General features: G+C 44.0%; 1 protein-coding gene across 1 annotated transcript; it reads left to right on the top strand.

Annotated features, from left to right (window-relative positions):
• Positions 1–14,023: 14,023 nt before the first annotated feature.
• Positions 14,024–23,639, top strand: LOC142196970 (vomeronasal type-2 receptor 26-like). Its single transcript, XM_075266941.1, has 3 exons — positions 14,024–14,134; positions 15,157–15,280; positions 22,726–23,639. The coding sequence occupies exons 1-3, from the start codon at positions 14,024–14,026 to the stop codon at positions 23,637–23,639; spliced, it is 1,149 nt and encodes a 382-aa protein (XP_075123042.1).
• The last annotated feature ends 234 nt before the right edge of the window (positions 23,640–23,873 follow it).

Raw genomic sequence — 23,873 nt, 5'->3', positions numbered from 1 at the left:
CACTATCACTTCTCTGCTTGCCTGAGATATGGAAAAGGGCTGCGTAATCCCTGACCGCAGAAGCCGTTTCAAAATTCGGTTGAAACGTCCTTGCTGGAATCTGCTGGCTGTCCAGGTAAAGCGATGCTTGATTCACATTATAATGGTGGAAGCATAGCGGATTGCGGCTATATGATCCACTAAAGGCTTCATTCTCAACAAAACCTAGTATCAAGGTTTTAGGCACCTGTCCCAGAAACCGATTTTCCTGATTCGTAAGACGATTCCGGCGGGTATACTATAGACTTTGAGACAGGCTCTATCAATGATGTATTTCGCTGTGGCCGATTCTGACAGCCGGCGATACTTGTACCCTCTTGACATACAGGGCTGCTTGTAAGATTTGCTCCTTAAACTGTTCAGCATCTGCAGACATCAGGCAAGACGAGTCCTTATTCCTGCTGAGTTTAATTTTCAGATCCAGACCATTCAGTATGAGCTTCGGTTGGTTAAATGTATCACAAAAAATGAGACCCAAAAGTTGTACAGGTCTAGATCACGCCGTATACCGAGCTCATTTAGCAAACCTCAAATTATTAGCACCAAGGGTCCTTTCATGATGGTGACCGGCCGTGTCTTTATAGAACAGGCCCAACGAGAACTGCGACAACTGCGCTTGTTCTCTGTAATTTAAAATAGTCTCTATGTACGCTCCATAGCTGTACAAATTATCTGAGCGTGAAATAAGTTTGTCACCGAGCATCACGTCCATCTGACTGGCTATTGGATTATTAATCAAACCAACATTAGCTTCCATGGGAATAGCCGTATTGGCCGATTTCACAATACGACAGCTGATATACAGGAGCGTGTTGTTCAGGTCGTAATAACATTCCCCACTGCCTGAAAAGAAGAACTCCAACGGGGCATTGTCGGCCAGGGCAGCTATGGGTTGTACTTCTACAAAGAGCGATTTTTCTTTGCTCGTCTGCGTCGGGGGTAAATCAAAAATATCTAGTTCTGATTTGGTGCACTCCACAGAACCGTCGTGTATAAAAGCCATACTATTTCACTAAAAGATGTCGTCTCCAGCGCGTCTAACAACTCTCTGGCAGCAGTATTTTTTACAGCTCTTGTTTTTGTTTTTATTCTCGAGCATGGGCGGAAACGCTGCGCCGTGTTTTCTTTTAGTGTTTTTTTTCACAACATAAACTAGGCCAGAGCCACTTTGATCTTTCGGCTCATGGTTTAATTTATCCATCACAGCAGATGATATACTCGTGACGGCGTCTTTAGCGATATTTCTGGCAGCCGTTTTAACATGTGATTTCACAAGCGCAAGGCCTTGTTTGAAAAGAGGAACAGACCGTCTGAAAAGACCACAAAACAGACTGGCCCCATACATACACTCATCATCCTTGAAACCTTCTAACCCATTTCCAGCCTGATTAACATAGTAGCGGGCATACACGCCGGGATCGCCGTACACCCATTGCAGCAGCATTTTAACGTATCACCTCCTTGCACGGACTAAAATGCAATCGTACAATGGTTTTGCCGTACTTGAATTTAACAGGTCACGCCTGATCGTTTAAAATTGAAATTGTAATGGATACAAAGTGCTGTTTACAGAGAGGGATACAGTCGGGGGTCGTGTAGTGTAATGTGACAATTTAGCTTTTTTTCCGCCAAACTCTACAGTTTTTAACAGTTGTACGTAACTAGGGTTGAGCGATCGGGATCGGAAAAGATGGGATTCCGATCGGCAATCGAGTAAATTTCACACTCGCGATTGGAATTCCGATCCGGATCTTTTCCAGCGGGATCAACGTCGGAGTTATCTCAAGATCGGCTCAACCCTAAAAGTGACTTTTCCCATAGAAAAGCATTGATTAGGATTGAGGATCGGGATTGGAAAAGATCGGATTCCGATCGGCGATCGAACAAATTTCACGATCGCAATCAGGATCAAGATCGACTGGAAAATGATCGGAAATCGGATTTTAAAATCGATCTTGAAATCTCAAGATCGGCTCAACCCTATACGTAACTGTCACCACCAACTGATGTTGTATGATGTCGCTGTAGACGTACAGTGTGTAAAATCCGTCTTTTATATCAAGATATGGTTTCCATTTGCCTGCATGCTTTTCAGTCTCAGAATCATTATAACAGCATGATAACCCAAAAATATTAGACAACTTGCGACCTAGTTCGAATCGTATTGTACATGATGGGGGGATCCTCACAGTACCCCTTATTTCATCATAGCGGAGACTAAAGTTTGCATCATTTAGTTTTAGTTTTTTGATCTCATCATTCAGAGTTGAAATTAATTCTTCTACGCTGGAGAAATATCCCGGGCTTAGGAACTGTCCAGACAGATCTTCACCAGTTTTAGCAATAAAAAAGTTCGCCTCCCACAGTTCAAACGTATTCCACATATTAGGATATTGAATTTCAGTCAGGGTTATTTCAAAGGGGCCGGAGAAATGGAGAGGTCTCGCTAATTTCATTTTGACAGTAGATATTGTATTATCAGGATATATCTTGGAGGAGGTGTTACAAGGTAAGGTTATAAAAAAGGATCCAGATGTCATGATTTATGTAGAAGTCAGCTGATTTTCATTAATCCAAAAATTATAAGACGTAGGGTAACCTAGCCACTTTACGAAAAAATTAGTTTTGCCCCTCACACGTCTCTTATTCAGTAACTTTCTATTCTGTAGACACGGTCAGTGTCGGGCGCCACCTTCTGCAGTTCCTCTCTGTAAAACGAACCTTCTATTGGGTCATTTGCTAAATCAACGAGTTTATACATAGGTTTTTGAAATCTTGTGTTAACGCTCAAGACGACAAAAATCTCTTCCGTGTAAGTCTGTTCATACCCTTTTGCAAAAGATCCTTTAAACTGTGTTATGCGAACATTGTCACCTATTTGTAACGTTTGTCTATCTGGTTTAAGAGTCGCGCATTTGCCATAAATGGTCCTCCCTATTCTTAATGAATTGTCTTTTGATACGTCCGCAGGCCTGCAGTGAATTGTATTGTGGTATGTGGGATTATAGCTGTATAAAAAATTATTTTATTCATCTATATATCAGTGGGTGTTGCAGTTATTTAAAAACCGCCACATTTTTGTTTTTAACGTTCTGTTCAATCGTTCCACTAAAGCTGCTTTGGCACTCTTCGTAGTAAAAAAAAACAAGGTGAATATCGCGCTCTTGACAAAGATGCTACATAGCTTTGTTCATAAATTCGCGACCCCTGTCTGTCTGTAGTTTATGCGGCATGCGGCCATCATTCTTGAAAATCGCTTCAAAAGCGACGGCTGCAGAAACCCCCTGTAACGGAGCAAAAGTATACGTCTTCCTCCGGATGGTCTTTTGAATCAACACGGACGCAAGAGGTCGGGAGACAACAGCAATTTATTGTAATCCACAAAGTTAGTAGCCGGCGGCGGTCACATCAACCGTAATAACAATAAGTCCACAGAAGTCACAATCCAATGATAACTTTGGGTTCTTGGTCCTGTAACTAAGTCCTGGCTCTCTGTAGAGCTGTGCACAGGCCGGCTAACACATACTAACTGCTAGCTATATCTATATACTAAACTGTTACTTCCTCTATCTGTGGGTGGGAAGGGCTGAGTCACAGATCCTTCCCCCCTCACCTATACCAAGGAGAGCAGACTCCCTGTCTCTTTTGAACAATGCACAGTCCAACATCTTCTTGGAGACACTGATCAGATTATCTCCACCCATTGTCCTCACTGGTCCTCACTAGTTAGAGGGATTTGCATACAATGTGCTAACACACTAGACCCGAATCAGCCAACTACACACTGATGTTTACAACAGGTTAGAGAATACATTCCACATGAAATATATATTACACATTGCCTATAGTATAGACTCTAACCATCCCGTGACAACCCCTCCCCCTCTCAAAACATGTGCATGACACAATTGGCCTACACAGGTAAATTGGGGAATGCACATCAGTCTCTATAGCTCATATGTCCTCCTGCCGGGATAACCCATCTGTGTTCTGGTGTTGGTTCCCTCGGCGGTGCTGAATGGTAAAGTTGTAGGGTTGAAGGGCTGGCATCTGTCAGAAAATCCGGTGGATCCATGTTGGCTTCTCCCTGAGCTTGGCTTCGGGTCACTGCTCCCACAAAGTGGCACTGTAGATTTCCAACATCGTTGCCTAACAGAACATCGGCCGGCAGCCCGCTCATCACACCAATTGTGCATCGTTTTGGTCCATAACCATAGTCGAGTTCCACGGTAGCTTTAGGAATACGTCTCCGAGTACCTCCTGCCAACTCGATAGAAATGCCAGGGCCCTCCTCTAGGGCCTCGGGTCGAACCACTCGGGGGTCCGCTACCGTTAGGAAAGCTCCCGAGTCCCGGAATCCAACAACTGTTCGGCCATCCAGTAGGACCTCCTGCAAGTGCTTCCGCTGAGGGTTTGCGGGATGTGTGGCAGAAGGCTGAATCCCATAGACCCCTGGAGGTGGAACAGATGGGTCATTCATGGAGTCATCTGGAAATGGGGCCAAACTTTCTGTCCTAGGGGTGGTTCCCAGGTAGTGAATAGGCCGGGATGCCACGGTGGCCCGTGCCCCCATGTTAACAGGGCAACTAGCTTGCAAATGTCCAGGCCGCCCGCACCCAAAACATCTGCGCTCTAGCATTCTTCCAGTAGGTCGTTGTCTAGGGACAGGGTTGTTCATAGCTGGAGGCCGATGGGCTGGGGCAGGGGTAGAGGGGGAATTGTAATCCTGAGGCCGGGCACGAAAGGTGGGTGGCTGGCTGAAGGGTGTCTGGCAGACTGTGGTAGTTTTCCGCTCCTCTGCAAACAACCTCTTCCACTGCGGCTTGATGGTCAGGCCCTCATCTGCAAGGGAAGCAGCTTGCTCCACTGTGGCTGGGTTCCGTTCCAGCACCCACTCACGGATCTCAGCGGGGCACTGGGAAAAGAACTGTTCCTTAAGTATGACTTGGAGGATCTTATCGACTGTGACAGCCTCCTCTCCTTCTAGCCAGCGCTTGCATGCTTGCTTCAACTTGTGGGCGAACATGTGGAAGGAGCTTCCCCCATTGTAAGACAAAGAGCGGAATTGAACTCGGTAGGTCTCTGGAGTGACTGCATAATACTTCTGCACCGCTCTTTTAATGGCCTCATAGTCCCGCTGATCACTAGGGTCCATGGCTCTGAGAGCTTCCGCAGCCCCATCTCGTAGGTGCCCCACCAGATACCGGACCCAATCCTTCTCTGGGACTTCCATCAGGTGGCACTGGTGTTCGAAGTCCTGAAAATATCCATCAACATCCCCAGCCGCTTCATCAAAGGTCTTGAAGTGTTTATGGGAGACATATGGTGGTTCTCTCACTGTTGGGCTGGGGGTCGGCGTTTGATTATAATTCCGCGTAGTTATCTCAGCCATTCGCATTTCATGCGCCATTCTTTCCTTTTCATGCGCCATTCTCTGTTCCTCCTTCTCCGTTTCCTGAGCCCTCTGTAATGCTCTACTCCTTTGCTCCGCAGTTGCTCCTAGCCCCAGCACTGCCAATTCCTCCTCATACAAAACAACCCATCTGCTCTTTTGGGTCTGTACCTGCCACTCCCGTATCTCTACTGTCTCCTGGGGGCAGCCCTCCTCATGGTCGCTTTGCAGGGTCATCTCCTCCAGTGCCTCGATCAGTTGATCTTTCGTTCTTCCCTGGTAACTCAGGTTTAGTTCCCGGGCCCTTACTTGTAGACTTGCCATAGTCCAGTTCCTGTATTCTGAGGTTGTGGCTCCATTAATCGCTGAGCTGCTGTAGTCCATCTCGCTGTCCGCTGTTGATCCCACCGCTGCCAACCAGTTGTAACGGAGCAAAAGTATACGTCTTCCTCCGGATGGTCTTTTGAATCAACACGGACGCAAGAGGTCGGGAGACAACAGCAATTTATTGTAATCCACAAAGTTAGTAGCCGGCGGCGGTCACATCAACCGTAATAACAATAAGTCCACAGAAGTCACAATCCAATGATAACTTTGGGTTCTTGGTCCTGTAACTAAGTCCTGGCTCTCTGCAGAGCTGTGCACAGGCCGGCTAACACATACTAACTGCTAGCTATATCTATATACTAAGACTGTTACACCTATATCTGTGGGTGGGAAGGGCTGAGTCACAGATCCTTCCCCCCTCACCTATACCAAGGAGAGCAGACTCCCTGTCTCTTTTGAACAATGCACAGTCCAACATCTTCTTGGAGACACTGATCAGATTATCTCCACCCATTGTCCTCACTGGTCCTCACTAGTTAGAGGGATTTGCATACAATGTGCTAACACACTAGACCCGAATCAGCCAACTACACACTGATGTTTACAACAGGTTAGAGAATACATTCCACATGAAATATATATTACACATTGCCTATAGTATAGACTCTAACCATCCCGTGACACCCCCATCTTATCATTCAAGGGTACAGCCCAGGCGTATTTTGAAAGCGATCACTGTTAATAAATCATTTATACCGTCATTTTCTTTTGCATAATTTGAAAGATCGCACAAATCTGCCTGCCATTGAGAATCAACGTCTGAGACCATAACACTATTCCTCTTAAATGTCTTTCTTGCCGGTTTATGGAGTGTATAAATCGGTTAGGTTATTAACCAGGATGCAACAGTCGGCCTCTCTATACCATGTTTTTTAACAGACCTCTACACCACCAAAAGATCCGGGTTCTTTAGGATTAAAATATATCTTTTGCAAATATTTTTCAGATGCCATTGGCGACATGATGTATCGATAATGAGATTTTAGATGATCTATATCTATTATATAGGATTGTGTACTAACACAGTGTATAGTGATATAATCTATTGATAAGGTGAATTGCATCCATATGTGATTGACCAACCCCCATAGCCAATAGCCCTAAGGGTGTGTCAGCCCAGATATAAGGCACCCGCTGGCAGGTTTGAAAGCACACATCACTTCAACAGGTCCTGGTTTCATAGCAGCATTGTCAAGGATCAGCCCCACACATGAATGTAAGTTGTTGTTTTTATCCATTTTGTAATCGCAACTTATAAAATGTATTTAAACGTCATTATTTTAACACAATTTTTTTCTTTTAAATGTACAGGGTGGCCATAAAATAACCTCAGGAGTCGTGTGCAGGCTGACCCAATGGACGGAATTGCCTGAAAATTTGTATGTGTGCTAATCAAGGCATGGGGAAACGGACGACATGAAAAAACATTTAGTACCAAAACTCCCCACCAGGGGACTTTTAAAAAGTGAGATTTAGAAGACTAAACGCAGTCTAGGCTGACTACATTGCAGCGGCAAGATATCGTAGAGATTACGCCGTAATTGGGCTCTCTTAAAAACGCTTGTAAAAGTCTATTTTGCATCATGCTAGCGATGATTTAATAGCCTCCACATGCGAGATCATCTTAAATATCTTGAAAGGGTGAATTCCGCTAAAGGAACGGCAGAAAAAGATACTAAAGAAGTGGCGTAAAGATATAAGGAGGCTGCGTGATAAAACAATCTCCAGAAAGAAAAAGAAGCGCTTAGTCAATCAGACAGGTCTGCTATTGGGATTTGCAATTCCGTTAATAACGAGTTTGCTTTGTAGCAAATAATGAATCATGCGGAGAAAATGTACCGTATATACTGGAGTATAAGCCAAATTTTTCAGTACAGTTTTTGTGCTTAAAAATCCCCCTCGGCTTATACTCGAGTCAGCAAAAATTGTATTTTATTTTTTTTAAGGGGAGGGGGGTCTATGACCAGCCGCAATATCAATATATAGAATCTCCAATAAAATAGTGGAAAAAAAAGAAGCTTTAAAAAAAAAATAAAAAAAATTAAAAGTTGTAAATCCCTCCTTTCCCTAGAATACACACAAAAGTAGAAAATGACTGTGAAACAGAAACACATTAGGTCTCCTGTGTCTGACAGTGCCCGGTCTACTGAATATCGGGGATCTGCAGTGCTCCTGTTCCATCAGGAAGGGGTTAATAGGAGCACTGCAGATCCCCTATATTCAGCCAGACTGAATTCCAAGTGGGGGTAAAAAAAACAGTCCTCAAGCTCAGGGAAGGGGCAGACAGACAACCAAAACACCCCCTCCCCTTCCCCAGCACCCAGCAACTACTGCACCCAAAAACTCCGGCCATTTTAATTTTTGAAATTTTCCAGTAACTGCTGCATTTACCCCCTCGGCTTATACTCGAGTCAATAGGTGTTCCCATTTTTTTGTGGTAAAATTAGGGGGGTCGGCTTATTCTCGGGTCGGCTTATACTCGAGTATATACGGTACTTGGTGCCCAAATACGAACTCAACAGAATAAGTCAAGTCTTTACACCTCCACTAGGGTTGAGCAATCATGTTCGGAAAAGATCGGATTCCGATCGGCAATCGAGAAAATTTCACGATCGCCATCGGAATTCCGAACACGATCTTTTTAAGTGGGATCGAGATCAGTGATTTTTCCCACAATGCTTTGCTTAGCCTTCACACTGAGTATATGATGTACAGTATATTCAGTGTGAAGGCTCCGCTGCAGTTCCATAGGAATGAATGGAAGCAGCCGACACACAGCCTTAACTCCCTGCACGCCGGCTGCCTCCATTCATTCGAATGGAAGGCTAAACTAAATCTCTAGCAGCTACTTACCTCTAGAGATGGCTGCTCCAGTGCCCTCCTTCTTCTTGCTTTGCTGCCCCGCCTCCCAGGTTAGTGTTTAAAGCGCTAGGTAGGCGGGGCTTGTGGCTTAGAGTGTGGGTGGGTACAGGGCAGGGAGACGCGACGTCTCCCCTCCCAGTACCCTCCCACACTCTCCTAACCCACCCACACTCTCCTAACCTGGCAGGGAGGGGGCAGCGAAGGAAGAAAAGCAGCATGGATCGTCAGCGAGGCGAAGAATGAAGGCACGGGTCACAGGACCAGCCATCTCTGGAGGTAAGTGGACACCAGAGGGTAGGATTGCTTTTAAAAGCCGATCTCCGATTAATAAAAAAAATCTCATTGACTTGCATTGGGATCGGAATTGGGATCGAGATCGGGTTCGAATGAAAAATGATCGGATATCGGATTTTAAAATCGATCCTGAAAAGTCAAGATCGGCTCAACCCTAACCTCTACCCAATGTAAGACAGAGCGTAATACAGCGCATGGACACCACAATTAGCGGTATTTTACACAGCTCTGACTTACCGGTGATGTGAAAATTAAAAGATACACAGATATGATGCAGTGATACTTGATTCTTGCTAAGGAGAGCGCTAAAGAGCTGGCGACTTTACACCTAGTTAACCAGTCTGAGCCTGATCATCAACAATTGCGAAATACACCCGCTAATAAAAGTGATTCGATTCATGAAATTGTAACAAATGTGAAGCCCTGTTTTAAGAAAAATGCTGAACTTGTGTAAAGTAGGATGTTGCAGAGCGGAGGCGTTACAGCCTGGAATGATAAAGGTGAATTTATCTACAAGCGCGATGTTGTTCCTAATTCTAACATGCTAGACCTTGTGTTCAACATGACGCAAAGCCATAGGCTCTCAAGAAATAAAGCCCCGTTGGGCTGGGATGCGTTTATGCTTGCCATGGCCAACATAAATATACCTTCTACTGTTGTAGGTAATTCATCTACGAGAAAAATTCTGGACAATTTAAAAACGAACCTTATTGAGGCGTCTGTAAATGTCATCCCTAAGCGCCATCTCCTGGTCAAAACCTCCTCAGCTTCTTTCCATATTACAAGCTTCTTGGTTAAGCTTGTAAATTGTAAATACTGCTCATGTGTAGATTATTAGAGATGAGCGAACAGTGAAATATTCAATATTTGATATTCGATATTCGTTTCGAATAGCCGCTCAATATTTGACTATTCGAACGAATAACGAACCCCATTATAGTCTATGGGGGAAAAATGCATTGCTTCAGGGGAAGCCACACTTCAACTCAGGAGAGTCAACAAGTCCACTATGACACCCCAGGAAATGATGCCAACACCCTGGAATGCAACTGGGACAGCAGGGGGAGCATGTCTGGGGGCATCTAACATGCCCAAGTACCTGTATTATGCCACTATCTCATCGGAATCCCTGTCAGCTTGCGATATGCGAGAGTTGACTTTTTCCCATAGGAATTCATTGACCAGCGTTGATTGGCCACAGTTCACAGTCTCATATCACCCGGATCTTAAATCCACTATTCGTATAACTTGGAGGTCACCTGATTTCGGCAGCCAATTACTTTTTCCGATTTATTTTCGATGCCTCCATTGTCGTAGTTCCTGTCCCACCTCCCCTGCACAGTTATTGGTGCAAAAAATGCGCCAGGGAAGGTGGGAGGGGATGCAAATTTTTAGCGCGTTTGTCTTGTGGTATTTGATTGTAATCGAATACCTCGAATAGCCTGATATTCAATCGAATATCAATTTGATTGAACGCAGTTCGCTCATCTCTATATATTATTTATAAAGTAACTGCATATTGTTATATAATGTAACTCATACACGCTATAACGATTTGTTGAATAAAGTTTTTAAAACATTGCATTTTTGCCTGTGTTTAATCCATATGTATAGTGATTTAGCCTTTAGCTAATAATTCACTCTGAAAATAGATTTCCTTCACATATATAGCGCCACACCTAGCTCACATGTCAGGGCATGTCAATAAGTCACCCTCCGGGTCATGTCTCTGTATGACCCTATTAAGTAATATGAGAGATGAATCATTATCATTCTAATTCCATCAGCATATAGCAACACACCTAGCTATAACACCCTAAGACATTTTGGTGGGTTGGAGGAGGGCGTGAGACCTGACCAGGTGGGGCGTGTTGACAAGAGGTGTTTTGGGCACTTAGGGGGGTGGCATCTGTCAACTTGAAAGAAAAGGGGTGTGTCTGGGCGGATTGACGAAAAGGAGCGATACTACTTCACTACTAATATTAAGCACATCAGATACCAAGCAATGGCAAGAAATGGAAACTGTCCAAGAGATGACAAGAACCACATGGTGAAGATAAACATATAATGGCCCAAATAGATGATGGTGGCGACAGTCAGGGAATGGAGCAGATGGATGATGGTGGTGACAGTCAGGGAATGGAGCAGATGGATGATGGTGGTGACAGTCAGGGAATGGAGCAGATGGATGATGGTGGTGACAGTCAGGGAATGGAGCAGATGGATGATGGTGGTGACAGTCAGGGAATGGAGAAGATGGATGATGGAGGTGACAGTCAGGGAATGGAGCAGATGGATGATGGTGGTGACAGTCAGGGAATGGAGCAGATGGATGATGGTGGTGACAGTCAGGGAATGGAGCAGATGGATGATGGAGGTGACAGTCAGGGAATGGAGCAGATGGATGATGGTGGTGACAGTCAGGGAATGGAGAAGATGGATGATGGAGGTGACAGTCAGGGAATGGAGCAGATGGATGATGGTGGTGACAGTCAGGGAATGGAGCAGATGGATGATGGTGGTGACAGTCAGGGAATGGAGCAGATGGATGATGGTGGTGACAGTCAGGGAATGGAGCAGATGGATGATGGAGGGGACAGTCAGGGAATGGAGCAGATGGATGATGGTGGTGACAGTCAGGGAATGGAGCAGATGGATGATGGAGGGGACAGTCAGGGAATGGAGCAGATGGGTGATGGTGGTGACAGTCAGGGAATGGAGCAGATGGATGATGGTGGTGACAGTCAGGGAATGGAGCAGATGGATGATGGTGGTGACAGTCAGGGAATGGAGCAGATGGATGATGGTGGTGACAGTCAGGGAATGGAGCAGATGGATGATGGAGGGGACAGTCAGGGAATGGAGCAGATGGGTGATGGTGGTGACAGTCAGGGAATGGAGCAGATGGATGATGGTGGTGACAGTCAGGGAATGGAGCAGATGGATGATGGTGGTGACAGTCAGGGAATGGAGCAGATGGATGATGGTGGTGACAGTCAGGGAATGGAGCAGATGGATGATGGAGGGGACAGTCAGGGAATGGAGCAGATGGGTGATGGTGGTGACAGTCAGGGAATGGAGCAGATGGATGATGGTGGTGACAGTCAGGGAATGGAGCAGATGGATGATGGTGGTGACAGTCAGGGAATGGAGCAGATGGATGATGGTGGTGACAGTCAGGGAATGGAGCAGATGGATGATGGAGGGGACAGTCAGGGAATGGAGCAGATGGGTGATGGTGGTGACAGTCAGGGAATGGAGCAGATGGATGATGGTGGTGACAGTCAGGGAATGGAGAAGATTGATGATGGATTACAAACTGAAAGAAAATAAAGAGGAAATACAATAGATCAGACTGGACTAGGATAAACCACAAGAACAAACTGAACAGCAAGAGATTAACTAGGTAAGCTACAAGGTATTAGATGATACAGTGGAAGACATGTGTACAGTCTATCTCTATATCCCAATGTTTTCCTGCAGGGACCAGGGATATTTATAGAGGGACTAACCCATCAGGAACTTCTCCCTAACAAGCCTGCCCGGAGCAGAGATCACCTGATCACTAGTGACTAAGCCCTGAGACATCTACATAGTGACTGCCCCAAACCATCTAATAGGGAGGAGATGATGGAACAACCCTGGAATCTCTGATGTCCATAACACACATCACATTATTCCACAGGTCAACCGATACTTACAGAAGGTTAATGTCACGACTTCGGGCGGTGAGAGGGTTCACTTTACTGATCAAAGAAATGTGCCCGGAAGATTTGATGTGGTGACTTATTTTATTTCCAACACAGAGAAAGAAATAAGACAAGTTGGATATTTTCATAATGTGGACGGCCACGAACAATTTAAAATAAAGGATGATGATATTCGATGGCATCCGAAATATACTCAGGTAAAATTCTAGAATCATTTGATGTATTTTATTTATTTCTTCCATTATTTATGAGAAAAAAAAAAAACCTTCTATTCTCCTCCCTCCTGGGCATGTGCCATCAGAGCTCATGTATCTCTATTCGACCCCTAGCCTATCTGATGTGTGAGTGAATGAATATAAGCAATTGAAAGAGTTGCAATTGGTGCATTAGGAAATATACCACAGTGAGAGTTACATTGGTTACCTACTATCCAGTGCAGACTATACTGTGAATAGGAGAGCAAGTGACTCACTAAGTGGTAAATTTAGCCAGGGGAATGGGGTTATGCATGTAATGTGTGATCGCTGAGAGGATATAGCCAGGACATTAATCCCTCTATACAGTATCTGCTCTATATCCCATTCTAAAGCTACCGATTCTAATTTTACCACTAGAATCAGCTATGAGGGGATTGATCTCTCCATTTTTCCTATGGACTAACACAGTGAGATCACGTTGATATAGATTACTTTTATCAGAGTGTTTTCTCATCTTACCCTACCTGGTAAAGCTGAGCAGGAATGGGTGTTGTTTAATTGACTCCCTAAATCCTCAGTGATGTGTAAGATATTTCAAGCACTATAGACCGGGGTCAAATGAATTCAGGAGTTGATACTTCATCACTATATATATGTAATTTTAAAATATTTCTAATAAAAGTTGAGTTTTAAATTCACTATTTTTGCCATTAGTGGTCATGTATTTAATCCCTGCAAATTGTACAGTACAGCGGAATATGTTGGCGCTATATAAATAAAATGTATTATTATTATTATTATTATTATTATTATTGTTGTTGTTGTTGTTGTTGTTGTTGTTGTTGTTGTTGTTATTATTACTATTGTTATTATTATTATTATTGTTGTTGTTGTTGTTGTTGTTATTATTATTACTATTATTATTATTATTATTATTATTATTATTATTATTACTATTATTATTGTTATTATTATGGTTTGTCTAGAGTGAAAAATCTTCATTGAATGTACATTGAAAAATCCTATTTTGTAGCCAATAGCTTACGAGATGTTATAGTTGCCTCCTTTTGGCTTAAGTCCAAGTTAGGTTCATGCTCACCTTTTACCAAAGACTCTATATCAGCTTGGCGTTATATACACTTATGAGTAACCAGACCGGTCAAGCTAGATTACTCAATGAATCCTATTCAAATATTTCCGATGTTGATTCGTACTTGAGAATGGAGAGCTGGATAGTGAAAGGGATAAGGAATGTAAATCTCTTATTTCAAATTGGTATCCTTAAAGATTACACTTCTTTATCAACTTAGACATTGTATTCAGACTCATGATTTCTTCAAAGTTAATTGTAATCCAACTGTGATATCACTTCTTAAAGTACCAAGATGTGGTCTCAAGCCTATTTATTATTCCTTTGATCCCCGCTCTGCTTTCCCAAAGACGTATCCGATTAATTTATGAGAAAGAATGCTTGGTAAATCTTGGTCTGGAGAAGAATGGCAAGCTTCTAGATCTGCCTCTTTAGTCTTGTTAGAAGGATGTAACTGTTGAGTTTTCTCTTGGTTGAATACCTAAAGACTGGGATTAGATGTCTTTCTTTTCCTTCTTGTTTCTAGTGGTGTTTTACGTCTCCCCCTATGTGTCTCATTTTTTTGTGAATTTTGTATTTGAGAATTGAATTTGACTTGTGTTATTTTCTTCAATGCACCTTGTTTGTTGTATTAAAAATTGAAATTTTGATCAATATAAATTATTGAAATGAAAACATGTAAAAGTACTAAGTTGTCCATCACTATTGTGATAAAGAATAGAGAGCTTTGCTGAAATTCTGGGCATGTGCAGTATGCTCCTGTAGTTCGAAGGCAATATACTTGGACATGACATGAACTACAGGAGTGTATTGCACATTTGTGAGATTTTGGTGCACTGCTCTGTAATTGATGATGATGCAGCTCTAGAATTGCTGAGGGAGCCAAACTACATGACTGGATGGGTAATATTTCTGATGACGTGGCTGTGCTCCAGCAATCCAGTCAACACCCCCTGTGCTCTCTAAGATTCATTTGCATACCAGTAAAAACTGTTTTATTGCCATCCTGGTGAACTAATCTACATATCAAAGGTAGGCTTGGAATTGTCTTTGTAGCAGGTACATTACTATAGCAGTACTTTATCTTGGCTGGTGTAGGGGATAGACTTCCTTTAACCATCTTGTATATTGTCATTTTCCTGAAGTGTCAAAGTTTGTTTTTTATAAACCTTCTTCTATCCCCAGACTCCAAAATCTGTCTGTACTCCAAGCTGTCTACATGGATATAGGAAAATTCCATTGGAAGGTCAACAGAGATGCTGCTACTACTGTGTGCCCTGTTCAGAGGGTGAAATCTCCAATGAGACAGGTAATATTTACCTACAGACTGTCAAGCAAAAACAACTTGTAATGTTAGGAATATCCTTTTAAACACAGTTTCCCTCCACTGCTGTATCAAACCTGCCTCACCTTGTAAAGTCAGAAATAGTTTTCTCATTCCTATGACCTCTTGTACCCATTCAATTATTCTGGAAACATTGTAAGCTCCATTGGGGAAGTTGTTTCATCTGCGACCCGTGTACAAGCCTCTTGTACATAGAGAACCGGCTGTCACTCGCACAGTGAGGAGATGGTACAAGAAGAGTGATGGTGGTCTGGGGGATTGTTTTGACACAACTGCATGGGAAGAGTTTCAGGATTCCTATGGATAGGACATGGAAGGTCTCACACACTGCATAATGGGCTACATTAATTTTATGTGGACAACACAATACCTCTAAAAGTGGTGAGGTGCATCTCTAACAACAAACCATGAATTCACCTTGAAATAAAAGCTCTTTTTAAGGAGAAAAAAGACGGTATTTAGGTCTGGAGACAAGGAAAGACTGAAGGATGTGCAAACGGAGCTGAGGCCTCAAATCCCGGAGGGAAAAGCCAATTATAAGAGAAAGATGGAACAGCAAATAAAATACAAACATCAGTAAAGTCTGGAAAAGCCTTAAGTCAATTTCTGGGCAGAGACAACCTGTCTCCCAGGTAGAAGGAGATACAAAGTGGCTTAATAAACTAAATCTGTTCTTCAATAGATTTGATCACACACACCAGTTTAAGGCAGCTTTCATAGATGGATCGGGCAGAATTTTGTTTGTGAACGGAAAACTGGCAATTTTCACCCTTACTAATCTTTATCTCCCCAACTTCAACCAGCTGGCGCCATAGAAGGCATCTTTTCTAATCTGGAGGATTTCATGGAGGGCACCTTGATTGTGGGAGACTTCAATATGGCCTTAGATCCCACTGTAGACTTTTCCTGGGGCTCAACGCACCTCTCTCTCCCTTACCTCTGACGTGTTGGTAGGTTGTTTTTCACTCACCAGCTTATCTATGACATACGGCCACCCAGAAAGCCGGGGTGACACATTCTATTCCCACTCCTGCAACGTTTACTCCAGATTAGACCATTTTTTCTTGGACATGCTGATATTCTTGTAATCAGGGGGCCACTATAAATCCAATAAATAAAATCCTAAAAAATCCTACAATTAGGGTTGAGCCGATCTTGAGATTTCAGGATTGATTTAAAAATCCGATTTCCAATCATTTTTCCAACTGATCCTGATCGTGATTGTGAAATTTCCTCAATCGCCGATCGGGATCCGATATATATATATCCCTTTAAACATGATAGAATCATCAGATTCCTTATCACCTCCCTCACTTTTCTGTTACTTATTATGGCAATGGAATACGTGTATATCTAGTTCCCCTGCCAGCACTACCATCAGTAGCACAACCCTGCCATTACTATCTCCACCAACACTCATGTCTTTCACCTGTACCTCCTCTACATTAAAAAAAGAAAAACAAACACTTGTAGTTCTCATCTAACTCATCAAATACAGGAGGAAGAAGAGGAAGTATTGGACTATGAGGAATTTCTCTGTCTCAGCAGTTGCCAAATTACTACTAGTGCTTGGGATCTGTGCCAGTGAAAATAAAGGAATAGAAATGGTTAACAGTACAGAAAGACAGCATGGTAGATTACACATTGAGGATGAACACACAAACCCCTCACTCAATTTTTGTGGTTCATTGCTTTCCAAAAAGTATTTTCAGGAACACTGCAACTACTGGCGGGGCTGCTAGGACCAGAAGTAGTGTTGCTGTTGCCATACATATTCTTATTGTTAGTAGTGCTTGAACAAATGTTTCCTCCTCCCCCTCTTTTTGCCTGACCCTGACCTGTTTTATCCAAGTCATTTTACTGCACACTGCTTAGTGATTGGGCAGCAAAAAATATTTCACGAAAACGTGCAAAGCACTAAAAGGGTCACCTCCTGGTCAGTGAGTGTTACACTATGAAACTAGAATGGTGTCAGACATTTTATATACACACATTAAATTACATTACACTATATATATACATATATATATATATATATATATATATATATATAATTTTTTATTTTTTTTTCAGTTAGTGCAGGCTATGTTTCAGATTAGCACAGGCTAGACTGTATATACTTTATATACTATTGGGAGGACACCTTAAGGCCAGGCTCACACAGGGTATTTTGGACCGGAATTTGACATCGAGGCTGCCTCAGATTTAGATCCAAAATACGGGCATCGAGTCGCGGCAATCCGCTCTGGATTAGGCCCAAATGAATGGGCCTAGTCGGGAGGGAGGTGTCTTCAGGCGGATGTCTCGAGGCGAATCCGCATGAAGAATGAGCATGTTGCAGCATTACATAACATGGTAGCCCTAAATAAATATAAATACATATAAGATTGCAGTGATTATACTGTGGTCATAAAGTCACACCTTGATGTTGTTGATCTTCCATACTGTTTAAGGTTAACACTGACTAATATGCTAACCTGTTTCAGAGATGAAAAATTTCTATATATATATTTTTTTTAATTGGGGGGTGGGGTGGTGGCGCACCTTCTCACAGCTCCCAGACCCCGAGCTGCTTAATCTTAGTTTTTTGAGTCAAAACCACTCCAATTCTTCAGCCCAGCCATGGTTCAGTGCATTTGGAAAGAAGGGACCACTCTCGGAGACGCAGATTGCCAAATATCTCCTATCTGTGGCCCCTGTGTCACTACCAGATGACATTTTTCCAAGATAGCGCCAGCACCCGCTCCAGACTCTCAAGATGTACAGCCGGCTCTCCTCATCTCAGCCAGATGTTCCCAGCCAAGTGCCTGGCCTGCAGTCGTCCTCCTCCCCGTTCCTACAGATGGCTCCTAATGCTGACTCAGTGGTCACATAGACTCTGGCCTCATCGCTGCCTGTGGTCTCGCAGCCTGTTCGTGGTCAGGATGGTGGCCCCAGCTCAGAGGGTGCCCGCATGTCAGCATCACATGATGATGTCAGTAGTCCCTGAGCCCCTGCCTTATAGCTCCTCCTGACCCCCTATGCTCTTTGGGAACCTCTGCCAGATGCCTGAGACTCACAGCTCCCTCATCAGCCGCTCCCTCCTTCCACTGCTGCTAGGACCACAGATCCAGATATTACTACTGCACTGCCTTTTTCCTCACCCAGGTACCAAGACATTTACTATAGTTGCTATTCTTAATAGTAATGTAAAGATGTGACATCCCTTCTACTACTTTTTTACCTTTACCTTTTTATCTATATCTACTGTCACTGTGTTGCCTCTACTGTGGAGCTTTTGTATTATTATTGTACAATCTATTTTGCTGTAACACATTGAATTTCCTGATGGTGAAACGTTATAGGATTATCTTACTCTCCCACTTCTTGTACCTTTATTCCTTATAAGTTATAAACGCCTATGGACTGGACCAAGAAAGCCAAACACTTGTACTGTACTGGGTGTCTTATTTGTTAAAAAATATTTTCCAAAGTTAAGAAATAAGAATTTTTATAGCATCTTAGCAGATCTAGATGGATGTTAGAAGACACCAGAAAGATTTTAGAAAAAAAAGAGATAAGGAAATTGTTATGGAATTGCTAGAACAACAATTCCCCAGTAACTGTTTGAACCCTGGGAGGGGGAAACAAGAGACAGTAAGCCCTAAGCTGAAGCCTCCAACTTTCCCTTCCTATTGCCAGGACCTATCCTACATAATAGGTGGCAACCACAAAGACAGTCTGTCACGGGATGGTTAGAGTCTATACTATAGGCAATGTGTAATATATATTTCATGTGGAATGTATTCTCTAACCTGTTGTAAACATCAGTGTGTAGTTGGCTGATTCGGGTCTAGTGTGTTAGCACATTGTATGCAAATCCCTCTAACTAGTGAGGACCAGTGAGGACAATGGGTGGAGATAATCTGATCAGTGTCTCCAAGAAGATGTTGGACGGTGCATTGTCCATAGTAGACAGGGAGTCTGCTCTCCTTGGTATAGGTGAGGGGGGAAGGATCTGTGACTCAGCCCTTCCCACCCACAGATATAGGTGTAACAGTTTAGTATATAGTATATAGCTAGGAGTTAGTATGTGTTAGCCGGCCTGTGCACAGCTCTGCAGAGAGCCAGGACTTAGTTACAGGACCAAGGAACCAAAGCTATCATTGGATTGTGACTTCTGTGGACTTATTGTTATTACGGTTGATGTGACCGCCGCCGGCTACTAACTTTGTGGATTACAATAAATTGCTGTTGTCTCCCGACCTCTTGCGTCCGTGTTGATTCAAAAGACCATCCGGAGGAAGACGTATACCTTTGCTCCGTTACAACTGGTGGCAGCGGTGGGATCAACAGCGGACAGCGAGATGGACTACAGCAGCTCAGCGATTAATGGAGCCACAACCTCAGAATACAGGAACTGGACTATGGCAAGTCTACAAGTAAGGGCCCGGGAACTAAACCTGAGTTACCAGGGAAGAACGAAAGATCAACTGATCGAGGCACTGGAGGAGATGACCCTGCAAAGCGACCATGAGGAGGGCTGCCCCCAGGAGACAGTAGAGATACGGGAGTGGCAGGTACAGACCCAAAAGAGCAGATGGGTTGTTTTGTATGAGGAGGAATTGGCAGTGCTGGGGCTAGGAGCAACTGCAGAGCAAAGGAGTAGAGCGTTACAGAGGGCTCAGGAAACGGAGAAGGAGGAACAGAGAATGGCGTATGAAAAGGAAAGAATGGCGCATGAAATGCGAATGGCTGAGATAACTGCGCGGAATTATAATCAAACGTCGACCCCCAGCCCAACAGTGAGAGAACCACCATATGTCTCCCATAAACACTTCAAGACCTTTGATGAAGCGGCTGGGGATGTTGATGGATATTTTCAGGACTTCGAACACCAGTGCCACCTGATGGAAGTCCCAGAGAAGGATTGGGTCCGGTATCTGGTGGGGCACCTACGAGATGGGGCTGCGGAAGCTCTCAGAGCCATGGACCCTAGTGATCAGCGGGACTATGAGGCCATTAAAAGAGCGGTGCAGAAGTATTATGCAGTCACTCCAGAATCCTACCGAGTTCAGTTCCGCTCTTTGTCTTACAATGGGGGAAGCTCCTTCCACATGTTCGCCCACAAGTTGAAGCAAGCATGCAAGCGCTGGCTAGAAGGAGAGGAGGCTGTCACAGTCGATAAGATCCTCCAAGTCATACTTAAGGAACAGTTCTTTTCCCAGTGCCCCGCTGAGATCCGTGAGTGGGTGCTGGAACGGAACCCAGCCACAGTTGAGCAAGCTGCTTCCCTTGCAGATGAGGGCCTGACCATCAAGCCGCAGTGGAAGAGGTTGTTTGCAGAGGAGCGGAAAACTACCACAGTCCGCCAGACACCCTTCAGCCAGCCACCCACCTTTCGTGCCCGGCCTCAGGATTACAATTCCCCCTCTACCCCTGTCCCAGCCCATCGGCCTCCAGCTATGAACAACCCTGTCCCTAGACAACGACCTACTGGAAGAATGCTAGAGCGCAGATGTTTTGGTTGCGGGCGGCCTGGACATTTGCAAGCTAGTTGCCCTGTTAACATGGGGGCACGGGCCACCGTGGCATCTCGGCCTATTCACTACCTGGGAACCACCCCTAGGACAGAAAGTTTGGCCCCATTTCCAGATGACTCCATGAATGACCCATCTGTTCCACCTCCAGGGGTCTATGGGATTCAGCCTTCCGCCACACATCCCGCAAACCTTCAGAGGAAGCACTTGCAGGAGGTCCTACTGGATGGCCGAACAGTTGTTGGATTCCGGGACTCGGGAGCTTTCCTAACGGTAGCGGACCCCCGAGTTGTGCGACCCGAGGCCCTAGAGGAGGGTCCTGGCATTTCTATCAAGTTGGCAGGGGGTACTCAAAGACGTATTCCTAAAGCTACCGTGGAACTCGACTATGGTTATGGACCAAAACGATGCACAATTGGTGTGATGAGCGGGCTGCCGGCCGATGTTCTGTTAGGCAACGATGTTGGAAATCTACAGTGCCACTTTGTGGGAGCAGTGACCCGAAGCCAAGCTCAGAGAGAAGCCAACATGGATCGACCGGATTTTCTGCCAGATGCCAGCCCTTCAACCCTACAACTTTACCATTCAGCACCGCCGAGGGAACCAACACCAGAACGCAGATGGGTTATCCCGGCAGGAGGACATATGAGCTATAGAGACTGATGTGCATTCCCCAATTTACCTGTGTAGGCCAATTGTGTCATGCACATGTTTTGAGAGGGGGAGGGGTTGTCACGGGATGGTTAGAGTCTATACTATAGGCAATGTGTAATATATATTTCATGTGGAATGTATTCTCTAACCTGTTGTAAACATCAGTGTGTAGTTGGCTGATTCGGGTCTAGTGTGTTAGCACATTGTATGCAAATCCCTCTAACTAGTGAGGACCAGTGAGGACAATGGGTGGAGATAATCTGATCAGTGTCTCCAAGAAGATGTTGGACGGTGCATTGTCCATAGTAGACAGGGAGTCTGCTCTCCTTGGTATAGGTGAGGGGGGAAGGATCTGTGACTCAGCCCTTCCCACCCCCAGGTATAGGTGTAACAGTTTAGTATATAGCTAGGAGTTAGTATGTGTTAGCCGGCCTGTGCACAGCTCTGCAGAGAGCCAGGACTTAGTTACAGGACCAAGGAACCAAAGTTATCATTGGATTGTGACTTCTGTGGACTTATTGTTATTACGGTTGATGTGACCGCCGCCGGCTACTAACTTTGTGGATTACAATAAATTGCTGTTGTCTCCCGACCTCTTGCGTCCGTGTTGATTCAAAAGACCATCCGGAGGAAGACGTATACCTTTGCTCCGTTACACAGTCCCTTCCTGTATAGGTGAGACACAAAACGCAGACAAGACGGACAACAAAAAAGAGAGATCAGCTAGCCAAGGGTCAGTAACAGTCAAGCGATGCAGTGCCAAATCGGAGTCCAAAGAATAGTCAGTGAGGAAAGCCAAGGGTCAAGGATAAGAAAGCAAGCAAAATAGTGACAGTACGGAGCGAGTATGCACAAGGCAATAGCAAGCAAAGGTGTCAATGAGAGCCAAGGTTAAATAGGGAGGAAGAACAAGCCCATGGAGTTGACAGGAAGGCAGCTATCAATCACAGGGCAAGGCCAAATTAACCATTAGAGGAGCAGAGACAAACAAGGGCAGAAGACGGGTGTGGTGCAACTACAATCTCAGAACTAGAGCCGTGTTCACACAGTGCGACCAAAAACTTTAAGCCATGAACCAAACTGCACACGCCTCCTGCGAGCATGCGAGCAGAGGGTGATGCAGAGACCCGAACAGGCAGAGATGTTACAGAAATCCATGATATAAAGTTCCCTATATAACAGAGTATTATTCTATAAGGAATCATTAATATGTCTTATACATTTCCATCTTCCCAGATATGAAAAGTTGTCTGAAGTGTTCTGAGTATCAATGGACGAATGAGAGAAGAGACACCTGTATCCCAAGAACAATCGACTTCCTATCTTATGAGGATTCCCTGGGATTATCTCTAATTGTTATTGCTGTGGTCTTCTGTCTTCTGACTGCTGTTATATTGGGGATATTCATCAAATACAAGGACACCGCCATTGTAAAGGCCAATAACCAGAACCTCAGCTTTATACTTCTTCTCTCACTCATTTTATCCTTTCTCTGTCCTTTCCTATTTATTGGGCATCCAAACAGAATGTCCTGTCTCCTCCGACAAGTGGCTTTTGGGAACATTTTCACAATTGCTGTCTCTTCAATCTTGGTCAAAACAATCACCGTGGTCTTGGCCTTCAAAGCCACAAAACCCAACACATCAATGAAGAGATGGCTCGGGAGACATTTCTCTGCATGTCTTCTAATCATCTTCTCATCCATTGAGGTTTTCATCTGTGTCATCTGGTTGTCTTTATCTCCACCATTCCCATATCAAGATACAGAGGTAGAAATAGGGAAGATAATCCTACAATGTGATGAGGGGTCTGTCATTGGTTTCTACATTTCTTTAGGTTATATGGGATTTCTGGCTGTCTTGAGCTTTGTTGTAGCATTTTTAGCCAGGAAACTTCCAGACACCTTCAATGAGGCTCAGTACATCACCTTCAGCATGCTGGTCTTCTGCAGTGTGTGGATTGCCTTCATTATGGCCTATCTCAGCACCAAGGGGAAATACATGGTGGCTGTGGTGGTCTTCACCATTGAGGTTTCTAGTGCGGGACTTCTGGGCTGTATCTTCTTTCCTAAATGTTACATCATCCTACTGAGACCAGAACTGAATGTAAAAGGAAACTTAATAGTTCAAATAAAACATAACATAATATAACACTTACAGATGTGTCACCTCTTAGCTGCTCCTGTAACTATATATATCCTGAGATGTCTAACCTTAAATGTATAAGATAGAGTCTTGCATAGGATTGATAACCCAAATGATGTTAAATAGATACATAGTTGTTGAGGTTGGATAAAGACATTAGTCCATCAAGTCCAACCTATAACCCTACAATCCCTACAGTGTTGATCCAGGGGATGTAAAAAAAAAACAAAAAAACATGAG

Source organism: Leptodactylus fuscus, chromosome 3 (genome assembly GCF_031893055.1).
Source record: "Leptodactylus fuscus isolate aLepFus1 chromosome 3, aLepFus1.hap2, whole genome shotgun sequence".
NCBI lineage: Eukaryota > Metazoa > Chordata > Amphibia > Anura > Leptodactylidae > Leptodactylus > Leptodactylus fuscus.
Note: the sequence above shows the minus strand (reverse complement) of the source record. Positions and strands in the feature narration are given on the sequence as shown.